Below are 12,634 nucleotides of genomic sequence, written 5' to 3' on the forward strand. Positions count from 1 at the left end.
GAATATCACTTTAAGAAATCTTTTTTTTTTTTTTTGCCAGTCCTGGGGTTTGAACTCAGGACCTGAGCACTGTCCCTGGCTTCTTTTTGCTCAAAGCTAGCACTCTACCACTTGAGCCACAGTGCCACTTCTGGCCTTTTCTGTGTATGTGGTGCTGAGGAATCAAACCCAGGGCTTCATGCATGCAAGGCAAGCACTCTACCGCTAGGCCATATTCCCGGCCCACTTTAAAAAATCTTGTGTGGTCAGGCACTGCCAGTGGCTCACACTTACAATCCTAGCTACTCAGGAAGCTGAGATCTGAGGATCAAGGTTCAAAGCCAGCTGGGGCAGGTTAAGTCCATGAAACTCTTATCTCCAATTAATTGCTAAAAACTGGAATAGGAGTTGTGGTTCAAGTAGTAGAGCACTATCCCTGAGCAACCTCACCCACCCCCAATCCCCTCCAAACCTAAGAGACAGCCCCCAGGCTCTGAATTCAAGCCCCAGGACCAACACAGAAAGAAAGAAGAAAAGAAGGTAGGAAGGAAGGGAGGGAGGAAGGAAGGAAGGAAGGGAGGGAGGGAGAAGGGAAGGAAGGAAGGAAGGAAAGAAGGAAGGGAAAGATTGTGTAAAGGCAGAGAGATCAGTTGTTTTTGTTTTGAGCCTATAGCTCACTAAGTAAAAAACAGACGACAGGACAAAACAGATTTAGAAAATGTCCTACAATGTGCATTTTATTTCATTCCATTATACAATGTTTACATACAGTTACAACTCTCTGAAAGCATGGTTTTGCTTGATCCATTGCGTGTAGTGCCTACGACTTTTCACTTTAGCAGGGAAAACTGGAAGCGTGGAAGTCCACCTCAGTGCTATCCTAGAGTGGTACAGGGCTGAGTGTGGGCCAGTCAGAAAGGAACGGAGTCCTTCAACACAGAAGAGCGGCGAGCGAGCGTGCTTTCAAACCCTCAGCCTCAATGCCACAGGCCTATGGGATCTGTGGTCTCATCTTGCAGTAAAACTTAACAATAAATTAGTGTTGGACACAACTCAAAATCGTACAATATTCAACAGAAGGCCCACAGGGGGCCTTTGTTTAAAGTAGCACCAATCCACACCTGATTGTCTCTACCCTCCAGCTGACCGGATGGTTGGCACTTCAAGTAAAGTCTTTGTGCTTTAGCGAGGACTCCGGTACTGACTTAAGCACCCTGCGTGTCTGAAGTCTACTAAGTGTGGCAATGTGGACCTGGGCAATGGCACGTGGAGCCCTCATCGCCTGCCACGGCTCGCCTACGTTCCCCACCCACCCTAGCTGGCTCTTTACGGATGTGGGTGTGACAGCGGTAAATGAAGTAAAGATGCGTTCAGGGGCTTTCACGATAAGCAGGTGTTTAAAAACAAAACAAAACAAAAAACCCAACACAACACAACAACAAAATAGAGCAATGTGGCCGCAGCTAGGGAGGTTCTCACATGTTGTTTAACTCCAGTAAAGTCTGATCCAGCATCTGATGCATACTAAGGTTCTCTTCTTTGGCATGAGCCACTTTCTCTGTGGTGAGATTAGAAAAGGGAGTCATGAATAGCTGCGCTACAGTGGCGGTCTGTACATGAGGCAGACACATCAATCACAAACACAGGAGGCAATGATTAGAACATGCTTTTAAGACATCACTCATTTCCAAACAAAGACTAGAGGGGGTGGGGTGGGGTGGGGAGGGGATCTGGGACTGAAAAATAACCACAGCACCTGCAACAGCAGGGCGAATGTGCGAACAGGGAGGGGAGGGGTACAATCCAAATACAGAGGCAGCACGATGATCACACCGAGGCAAATGAACACTGGCAGACACATGACTTACAGGCAGTTAAAGTCTGGGAGTCGTGTTGTAACACAGCCTCACAGAAAACAGAGGTGACAGAAATAGGGTTTGGATTAACTTTTCAAATGATTTATTTCTGTGGGTCAGCAACAGTTATCAACATGTTTCATGCACTTCATTAGGACATTCTCTTGATTTTTTTTGGTAGTATTCTATTTATTATTAGTTTGACATTCTCAGTAATGCCAACACCACCATTAAACTGGACAAAGCATACCTTTCAGACAACCGGGGACTTCTAGCATGAACTCCTGTTTGCAAAAGCTACTTTGCCTGAGCATAGGTATATTTAATTGTATTTCAAATACTATGCCAGAATGAAGTTAGGAGGAATACAAATATGGATTATATACATATATATGTGGGTATATGGATATTTGTCTAGAAGAAATAGAAAAAGTGTTTGGGCCCTCAGTAAGTATCAGTTCAAAGAGGACCTGTTATAGATAAGGATGCCAAGTCATAAATATTTCTCTGTGTACAGGTGTGTTTTATCCCAAAAGCAGGCTGGGGAGCTAAAATAATGTCACTGCTTCGGATATGGAGGGCAACCCAGGTCAGGTCACAACTCCTTTCCCTTTGAGCAGCTGTCAACAGAAAGCTGGACAGTCTCAGTTACATACACTTCCCACACATGGGTGCCATTCCTAGAATTCAGCCCAAGTTCCTCACACTTAATAGTTTTTAATCCTCATTCAGAGCCAGCTTTAGTTCATTAGTTAGGCGGCGGTTTTGCTCAAGTTGCTGGTAGAGTTGATCTGTACAGGTCAGCAAGCAGGTTAGCAGAAAAGAGGAGACAGAAAGAAGAGGTAAGGTTAGGAAGACTTGGTGAGAGGCAGTTAATAGAGAACACAGAGATACCTCAGGAAGGACAGCAACTGGTCTCCCCCTCAACAATCTACTCTTACCACAGGTCATCTGTCCTGTCCCTTACAAGGGTAGGCAAGAACAAAGAATGAAGACAGGCCAGGATCTCTTCGTGGAGGTACAGGACAGAAGGAATAGGAGTAGGGGAAGGAAACTGTCTCTTGTACCTCACTAAACTATCTTGTGAACCCAGCCATGGTCAGCAGGTTTGGGAACTGAGGCCCAGTTGCAGGCCAATCCGCATCAACCATACCTTCCCAAGATGCAGCGAAGCTCTCTGGGGAGACCCTGACCTACCCATTCCTGTCCATTCTTCCTGCACCCCAACACCTGCCTTCACAGCATGGGCTTTCTGCTCAGACAGTAACGAAGGAGTGACACAATGAATCTCCCTGTTCTTTCCCAATCGTCAGGATACAGGGGACATTTATTGAATGCTAATCCAACTTTCCTGGTGTGTAATTCAGATAGCAAAAGAACATCTCCATCATCTCCACTTGACACTGAAGCAGAATTCATCTGTTTACTCCAAGAGGATAGCCTGGCAATCATGTTTGGTGCCAATGGATGTGGATAACCCCGCAAACACCTGCGTGAAGACCAGTGAGAAGGCCTGCATTTGCCAAATACAACTTAATTGGTATTTGATGATCCTGGGGACATTCACTGACAAGAATAGGTACTCCACAGGAAAAGCTGGGAGACGTATGATTGCTTTCACTGACATTGACCATAACAAGGGATCTGAAAAGTCTACTTAATGATATTGGAAAGCTACCAATCCAGGTGCTGGGAAAAATGTAGCCAGCCCCCATGCCTGCTGGGAAATGGGAGTTCTGCTAACTCATACATGGGAGGAGGCGGCTGTGCTCCTTATGTAATACTCAACATCTGCTGCTTTGTCCTTCATGCTCATCCAAATTATCTGTGTGGTCACATCACAGCTGTCACCTCCTCCAGGTGGCTCCCAGTTCACACTCACCTCACTCATCTGTGTGCGGACAAGATACCTAGCTCATCTCTTCTCACATCCCTGGCCTAGCAATGTGGCATGTGCTTGGGGGTTGCAAATGTAGACCCTGTTCCTAAGCTGGTTACCCTTGTCAGCCTGGGCAAGTGTTGACACAGGCAGGATGGTTTGCTGAGCCCAAATGTTTGTCTAGCTAGAACAAAAGACTTTTAGAGGGACCACAGAGAATCCTTGTGAATTAGCTTCTGCTTTCTTGGGGGCGGTCCGGTGAGCTGGTGGGCCTAGGGGCCCTGACGACAGGGACCAAACATACGAACACACCTGTTCCTCATAGGCTCCAGTTACCCAAGACCACTGGTACTCAAGACCCTGCAGTGATTCTGGTCTGGTTCAGTTTGGGTTTTTGAAGCAGCTATAGCCTCGGGCTAGCCCTCTTCATGAGAAGTCTGGGCCCCCAGGATCTTCACCCCCTTTCTGTGTACTTGTTCTGGAGCACCTCAGCCTGCATCTCCCATCCATTACTTTCCCATACCCCATATGGACACTACTCATATTTGCTCAGTAGAACTTGCAGACTGGTTCTAGAAAATTCCCTAGGGCACAATGACCCAGAAAAGGGTCATGTCTGTTCCTCTGAATTTGAAAAACAAGGCAGGAATCAAGGTGAAAAGTGAGCACAAGGAACCTCTGGAAAAAGAAAAAGAGGAAACTGGAGAGGACTTGGTACTCTTGAGAGAGACAATGTCCAGATTATGAATTTAGGAGTCTATCTCACCATTACTAAGACACTTTAATACAAAACCATTTTCTTTGCTCTAAAGACTTTTCAGAGTGACTGACACTGTCTCCAGGGCTGGTGATATTTATCTAGGGACAGTGGTCATCAGCCCTCCTGAGCTAACAATGAACCATGCACAAAACAGGTGTGTGATCGAAACAAGAGGAACAGACCCTTCCTGCTGAAGACAAGAAATGTTGGGAACTAAGAAGCTAAAGTTCATTTTAAAGTTCTAATTTTGCAATTGAAAATAAGAAATTAAAAAGAACTCAGACTTGCCGTTTGTGGCATCAAATAGCAAAGACCAAATAAAATACTTTTTTTTTTTTTTTTTGCCAGTCCTGGGCCTTGGACTCAGGGCCTGAACACTGTCCCTGGCTTCCTTTTGCTCAAGGCTAGCACTCTGTCACTTGAGCCACAGCGCCACCTCTGGCCATTTTCTGTATATGTGGTACTGGGGAATTGAACCCAGGGCCTCATGTATGAGTCAAGCACTCTTGCCACGGCCATATTCTCAGCCCCATAAAATACATTTTGTACTGTGAACTCTACCACTTATTCTGTTTTCTGGGGGATTAGCACCAACTGTAATGGCTGTATGTTTTTTTTTTTTTTGCCAGTCCTGGGCCTTGGACTCAGGGCCTGAGCACTGTCCCTGGCTTCTTTTTGCTCAAGGCTAGCACTCTGCCACTTGAGTCACAGCGCCACTTCTGGCCATTTTCTGTATATGTGGTACTGGGGAATCGAACCCAGGGCTTCATGTATACGAGGCAAGCGCTCTTGCCACTAGGTTATATCCCCAGCCCCAGGCTATATGTTTTTTATATGTTCACAAATGGGGGTGGAAGGAGGAGGGTGGAGGAAATCCCAGCTACTAAACCCAAGGTAATACCAGTACAACCCTACCTAAAGAATATATGAGGTGCCAGGCACCAGTGGCTCCTGCCTGTAATACTAACTACTGAGGAGGCTGAGATCTAAGGATTGTGGTTCAAAGCCAGGCTGGGCAGGAAAGTCTGTGAGACTGTTATCTCCAATTAACCCCCAGAAAATCAGAAGTGGTGCTGTGGCTCAAAGTGGTAGAGTGATAGCCTTGAGTGAAAAAGCTCAGGGACAGTGCCCAGGCTCCAAGTTCAAGCTCCACAACCAACCAATACCAATGTGGGTGTATTGCCTAAAATGTCATTTTCCTGATGAAAATGAAGACACCTGTATGTGGATCTCCTTGAGCTAGAACAAGGAAAAGGACAAGGCCACAGTCGGAATGTCTACTCCTCAGCAACTTTTTTCATATGTGAATGCCTAGTACAGGGAGTCATGGGATGGCTGTAGCCATCTCTTAACTAGCCACATCCCTCTCTGAACAGGGCCATCTCCCTATCAACACAGAGGGTCACCACACCCCCTTAGACCTCTGGCAGAGCAAAACATTGCTCATTCCAGATTTTCTGAGTCCCAACAAACACTTGTTCACCCATGCAGAGATTCTTGGCCCAAAATGCATTCTAAACCCACAGATGCTTAGGTCTCTGGCAGGGATATAGCCACAGGAACTATTTTTACAAGTCCCCACAAGGAACTACTACTTTAGAGACACTTGATAATTCAGTTGGATGTGGTAGTATCCACCTGTAATCCCAACCATTGGGTGAGGAAAGAGGATTGTGAATTTAGGGTTGGCCTGGGCTACATAGTGAAGACTCTGTCCAGACAAAAACAAAACAACAAAACTCTTGCTATTAATGTAGAATGTTCAGATGGGAAAAAAGCAGCAGTCAGAAATTAACCCTTAAGTACAAGAAGCACAATTATAGTTTTATTCAGTACTGAGATGAAATGTCAATAAATAAGAAGTAAAAAGGATAGCAAACAGAAACAGCTTACTACAGTGTTTATTTTACACTGGATGAAGAGCTCCCGAACAATAGAAAGCAATGTGTCTGGCCCTAGGGCGGGCACTAAAAGAAAACCCAGGGTCAGCTGGAGAACAGACAAACGCAGAACTCAGAGAGATGGGACATCCAGCTGGAGGAAGGAGTCTTGAGAGAGGTGAAGCAAAGAAACTTATCTGCATGAAGACAAAAGATGGGAGAGAAAGAACAAAGTGGCACAATGCAAAAACAAATGAAAGGGAAAACCAAATTAACAGATGAGAGCAGCACTTGAAACACAGGTGAGAAGCAGATGTGGGAAACCTACTACTGCTGGCAGAAGTGGTGCCGACCTCTCTGGGGGTCAATCCATCCTTGCCCACTAAGGTATGGACAGACTTGTCCTATTTATCCCCAGTCAACTTTAGGGAAGACCCAGGAACAGGATTTAAAAGTCAGTTTTAGGCAAAACCTTTCTTGCATGAGATTGGGATCCATGTCTCATGGACTTTGTCAGAACTTGGCATCTGATGCTTGCTTTTTGTTAATTGGAGGGTGCCTCTACCATTGGAGCCATACCTCCACCACCTCAAACTTTTCTTGGGGTTATCTCACCATATTTGATGCCAAGTTTTCCCCATAGATGGCACTTTAGTGCTGGGGAGGACCAGAGAGGTAGATGAGCTGACCCCTCTCTTTCCAAGTGAGGGAGAAGAGGCACAGTTTCCATGGTGACTGCTAGGCCTCTAAGGGCTGTGATAGTACAGCCCTTAAGGCCAAAGCACATGCAAACTACTTGGTTCTCTGTGCGGGTAAAGAACTAACAAGTGAGCCTAGAAAGTCACACGTTCAGCATTAGTGGAACCCAGTGTGAAAACACTCCAGGTTAGAACTTAAAAGAGGCAAGTTAAGTTTAATGTCTAAATTTGGTTAGTAATATGTTGTTAGTGGTGTATGTTCGAAGTTTGTTTGAGAACAAGGTATTCACTTAACATTACAGCCTCGTGGGAGGAATGCCAAAGTCAAGCTGCACAAGCTGTTGTGTTTCCCATATCTTTGCCACAGGTAGTGTCCAATGTTTACAGTGGGGACTTTTAATTCCTTTTACTGTAAACAAGAAAACTATAGGCTTGGTTAACTAGCAGTGTGCTTACTTTGTGAGGCAGAGATGTGCTTCCAGAGGATTCTTTAGGTTGCACTGGGTCAAGCTTAATTCCCTTTCCTCAGACCTTTGATTATCTTATTCTTTAAGGTTTCCTTACATTTACATTGCTTTTTATAAAAATGGTCAAATTGTACTTCATAGAATCTCAGAAAACCAATTTTGGTATTTTTTCCAAAGTTCCCACATGACAGATTGGCCTTCTAGTTTTACTTGAGTCTACTGAATTTTTGTTTTTCTTATCCCTGAATTGGAACGTGAAACTCAGGGCCCAGGTGCTGTCAGTTAGGCTCATTACCACTGGGCCACAGCTCCACTCAAATATTTTGCTGGTTAACTGGAGATGTGTCTTATGGATTTTGCTTCCCCAGGTTGGCTTTGAACTGGGATCCTCAGGTCTCAGCCTTGTGAGTAGGTTGGATTACAGACCCAGTGGCACTCAGCTTTAGTGGATTTCTTAAAAAAGACTAGTTTGTAAGGCCATTTCTATTCCAAGAATTCAATATTCATTACTTTGTGGGAACAAACTAGATCAGTGTTTCTAAAGGAAAAGGATTCTCTAAGGATAATGGTTTGCACTGATCTACTTGGCCTTTAGATTGGTACAATGTAAAAAAGGATAAGGGCCACCCAGGTTGTGAGAGAAAGCAGAGAGCAGGGCGCGCAGATGGAGGTCATGGAGTGGGAGTGAGGAGCCAGGGTGAGCTCATCATAGAAGCAGGAGGGTGCTGATGGAGCAGGCAGGGTGCATGGACATTTACATGGAAGTCATATCGTTGAGAGCGTGGTCCAGCTCCTCGCTGATGGCCTTGTACTTCAGTTTCTGAGCGTACAGCTCATCTACGAGCAGGAAGTGGAAGGCAGAGATGCAAGGACATGGAGAGTGACCGAGAAATGGAGGGGGAAGGAGGATGGGCATGGGCCATCCCCCCACGGCAGCAGCGCAGCGAGAAAAGGCAATGCATGGAGGGGGGAGGTGGAGCCGCAGCAGGAGGCCAGTGCAGGAGGCGTGTGGTTTGGTTTTAAATAAATTGAGGAGAAAAAACAAACACAAAAACAAAGAGAACAAAACCCATTAGAAAATAAAACGAGAAAAGACTCGATATGAAAAAGTGTAATAAATATGGCAGGCATATCAGTGACTTTTGTTAAACCTGAAAGAAAGCCACGGTAGGCCAACTGTCTTTCCTGGTGAGTAGTGGAACATTTTTTTTTTTTTAAACAAAGCTGTGTTTTAATAACCCCAGGGTTGTCAGACACCTGTAGCTTTAAACAGTGGGAAAAACACTCCAAAGACAGCATTTGTGACTAAATTCTTAACTGGCTCCACCTTCAAGCCACTAACTTCCTGACCAAACTAGACCCTCTGGTCTATTTATTCCCTAGTATCACCTAAACTTCTTCCCACTTGGGCCACTGGGTACAGCTCCAGGAGGCTTGACAAAGGGGACAGCCATACTTTTTAGGGTGATGTTTCCTGCCTTGGTTGCTTAGCAACCATACCTGGGTTATTGCCAACTGTTTCCCCTTCCCCAGCCACTTCTGCCATTGCTAGAGGTTTTGTTTTCCTTTTCACAGGTAACCCATCACAATCCTCAAAGTCTAACATTTAAGATTTCTATGAGATAGAGTGGGTGCTGTTTAAGTAAAACCTAAAAGCTTTAGGGGAGAGATGCTTCAGGACACTCCCAAGATACAATGTGCTATTGACTCCCACAGCATACCCTTTTATGATAAAATAGAACATTTTGCTCATGAATAACTTAAAAACTGCAAGACCTTCCATTGAACTCATACTTGGAAGATAGGTCATATTTAAAATTCACACTGTTTGACAATTGGAAGGAATCACTAAAGACACAAAATAGACCTCTACCCTTACATGTAAGCACCTTCGTCAGATACTGACTTAGGCTTGCTTCTGAGGACCATGAGGCAGGGCTGAATGGCATTTGCCATTAAAGCAGACACATGCACGGTCTGATAGCTAACCAGTCACCTCAAGAACTGAGGACTCCAGACTAAGAGCTTAAGAGTCACAGGATAGTTAGGTAGAAGGTGCAAGAGCAAAGTTGATCATGGTGGATGAACATGGGTTGGACAACCACTTCGCCAGGTCAGAATTCAACCATAAGGATTAATTTTTTTTTTTAAGTTTAAGATCTTACCTTCTAAGTCGTCAATGCTTTTCTCCAACTTAGTTACTGACCTCTCCGCAAATTCAGCCCGAGTCTCAGCCTATAAGGATTTAAATGGAGTCAAAGTTGGGAAGACACACACACACACACGCCAGTCCTGGGCCTTGGACTCAGGGCCTAAGCACTGTGCCTGGCTTCTTTTTGCTCAAGGCTAGCACTCTGCCACTTGAGCCACAGCGCCACTTCTGGCCATTTTCTATATATGTGGTGCTGAAGAATTGAACCCATGGCTTCATGTATACGAGGCAAGCACTGTTTCCACTTGGCCATATTCCCAGCCCCAAATTTCATACTTCTATCAGCTATAGATCATGAAACTCAAGGACATCACTCAGGAAATGGATCTGAAAGCACTACTGAGAGAGTGATGGAAGCTAACAGAGCACATTAATTCCAAGACTAGCTCTATATAACCCTGGCTTGGATCATCATAGTCTGAAAATGAAGCCAGTGAGATTCTTATCTCCAGTTAATTACTCAAAACAAAACAAAACAGCTGGAAATGAAGCTGTGGCTCAAGTAGTAGAGCATTAGCCTTGAGGAGAAAAAAAAAAAAAAAGCTCAGAGAAAGCACCCAGGCCTAGAATTCAAACTCCAGGACTGACAAATAAATATATAAATCCTGTAGGCTTCATGCAAAATTCTCCTATAGTATTACCTCCTTCAGCTTGTCAGAAAGGACCTTGATCTCTTCTTCATATTTATCTTCCTTCTGTGAGTACTGTAATTAGAAAAGAACATTCCAGATGTCAAGCTGTAGCTCCTGGTCGGTCCTCATGCCTTCTAACAACAAGACTGTGCCAACCCAGCCAACAGATGTTAAGGATCTCCTCGCAGGTAACAGAACCTCCAATATCAAATGGCTTGCTACAATAGATTCTCTGCTTTCCTGCCTATTGTTTTACACGGGATAAGAACAAGATAACTATCCACTTGGCACTGTGCTTAAATTAAATTGACGACCTGTCAACGTAAAATACATTCTTTATTACAAACACCTTAAATCCTGTTCTCTGCAATCGCCATCAGGAAATCATGTCAAAATGTTGTCATTTACTAGAGTGCCACCTGGGCTATTGTCACCGGTGGCAGCCATGCTGAAAAGATGATGTCTTCCCCACTCCACGCTCCTGGCCTACCTTCTCAGCCTGAGCCTCCAGTGACTTCAAGTTGTTCGTCACAGTTTTCAATTCTTCTTCAAGCTCGGCACATTTGCTAATGTTTTCCACCAGAGGCAGAAAGGGTGGGGGACAAGCCAGAGGAAAGGAGAGAGAAAAAGGAGAGGGATGGGAAAAAATGAAAATCGAATCCTAGAGACGAAGGGCTGCCTTAAAGTAGCCAAACCATCAGGAGTGAAAAGGCTCTGTTTCACAAAGACACTGCCTTCCAGCCTCACGGCAGAGGAAAAGCAGGGCGACAAAATCCAGGGTGATAATTTGGCTTCTGATTTGGCAGCCATGAAGAGTGATTGAGTACTTACGAAGGGGAAAAACAAAGGAGCATAAAGGACCAAGAGAAAGCACTCAAAGCAAGATATAAACAGCAGAGGTATAGTGAAGGTGCAGTGGTTACACCAAACCAACCAGGAGGCATTGAAGCTGGGTTGCAGTTAAACCTAGGAACCACACATGAGCCATCAGTACCTTATCCTCTGCAGCCATTAATGCTTTCAAGGTCTGATCCATTATTCTTAATTGTTCTTCCAGCTGTCGAACTTGGCTGTTAGTGGACACAGGAAATGCACAAGGCCATTCACAAAATCAGTGTGCAGGTAAGGCATGCAGTGCTATACGCATTCACACAGACACTCCACTGGCTCCTCCGCGTTCCACGCTCGTGGCTTGTCCACATCACATGTGCACGGGAGGAGGCGGAATGGAAACAGGTCAATGTGCAGCGGCCACAAGGTCATGCTGTTTAGTCACTGCTCCGCAGCACCCCACACACGGCCTCGGGGCAGCGGCCCACTTACCCTTCTGAGAGCTCAGCCCGCTCCTCCGCACGTTCCAGGTCACTCTCAATGATGACCAGTTTACGGGCAACCTGCAGCAGGACAAGCACAGTACATACACACCGTGGAGCTGGTGCGTTTGGGGGGGAGAAAGCCAAAATTCTTGTCTAGACAGATTCTCCTCGCTCCAATGACCATGCTCTTGAGTGCCCACCAAGACCCAGAATGGCCATCTACAATCATGGTCGCATGCTGACGTCTGTATAATTATACCATAGGGAGGCCAGAGCATGGAATGACAAATACGAAATCCGCAGTCTCAAAAATAGCAGTTTGATGAGCCATGACACATTTTCTACTGAAGAGGTGGAGACTGCTAAGAAAATCCTGAAAATAACCCTAGGTGCTTCTCTAACATTAGTTCTGCCCATCAGCCTTCTCCTGTGGGGGTGGCTGGAAAGGAATGCAGAGGCACTACCATGACGGGAGTGGGCACTGATGCAAATCTGCATCCAGGCAGAGTGAACCTGAGAGAAGAAAGGCTCCTCTGAAGCAGTTCAAAATTAGTGGGCAGAGAATAATAACCTGGACCAAGAATGCAGATGAGAGCCAGGACAGCCATGATGTGACACAGGGAAAAAGATGAAATCTCTTGTTGTTTGTTTACAATGCTGGGTAAAACTAGAACTGACAGTCATGGTGGCTCAAATGAGACAGGTCACTTTCATGGGGATGTGTCCAGCAGCTGATGAGGAGGACCTAGGTTGACAATGGGTTTCTACCACCCCGGAAGAGGAGACTCCTTGATTCTGTTGAGCACAGCTCATGGTCTCCAAGAGGCCTGAACTGGATGAACTGCTAGTCGAACCCCATTGCAATAACAACTTGTGCCATGACAGCACCGCAACCTCCTTTTTCAAGGGTTCAACTCTTCCTTTCCCTGGCCAAAAACTTTTGTCCTAGGCTTTG

General features: G+C 45.4%; 1 protein-coding gene across 16 annotated transcripts in view; it reads right to left on the minus strand.

The window, feature by feature from the left end:
• Positions 1-689: 689 nt before the first annotated feature.
• Tpm1 (tropomyosin 1) overlaps positions 690-12,634 on the minus strand; it is a 29,760-nt gene continuing 17,815 nt past the window's right edge. For 4 of the 16 annotated variants that reach the window (XM_048333210.1, XM_048333208.1, XM_048333200.1 and 1 more), the window contains 5 exons: positions 11,687-11,757; positions 10,854-10,929; positions 10,373-10,435; positions 9,685-9,754; positions 690-1,537 (listed from right to left, as the gene is read on the minus strand). In XM_048333210.1, the coding sequence (XP_048189167.1) occupies positions 1,455-1,537; positions 9,685-9,754; positions 10,373-10,435; positions 10,854-10,929; positions 11,687-11,757 (363 nt within the window). In that variant the 3' untranslated portion in view covers positions 690-1,454. Of the gene's footprint in view, positions 1,538-6,357; positions 6,552-8,273; positions 8,357-9,684; positions 9,755-10,372; positions 10,436-10,853; positions 10,930-11,357; positions 11,434-11,686; positions 11,758-12,634 lie in introns of those variants that run through there. The other 12 variants (XM_048333212.1, XM_048333201.1, XM_048333205.1 and 9 more) reach the window with 6 other exon arrangements.

This window comes from Perognathus longimembris, chromosome 23 (assembly GCF_023159225.1).
Source record: "Perognathus longimembris pacificus isolate PPM17 chromosome 23, ASM2315922v1, whole genome shotgun sequence".
NCBI classification, from domain to species: Eukaryota; Metazoa; Chordata; class Mammalia; order Rodentia; family Heteromyidae; genus Perognathus; species Perognathus longimembris.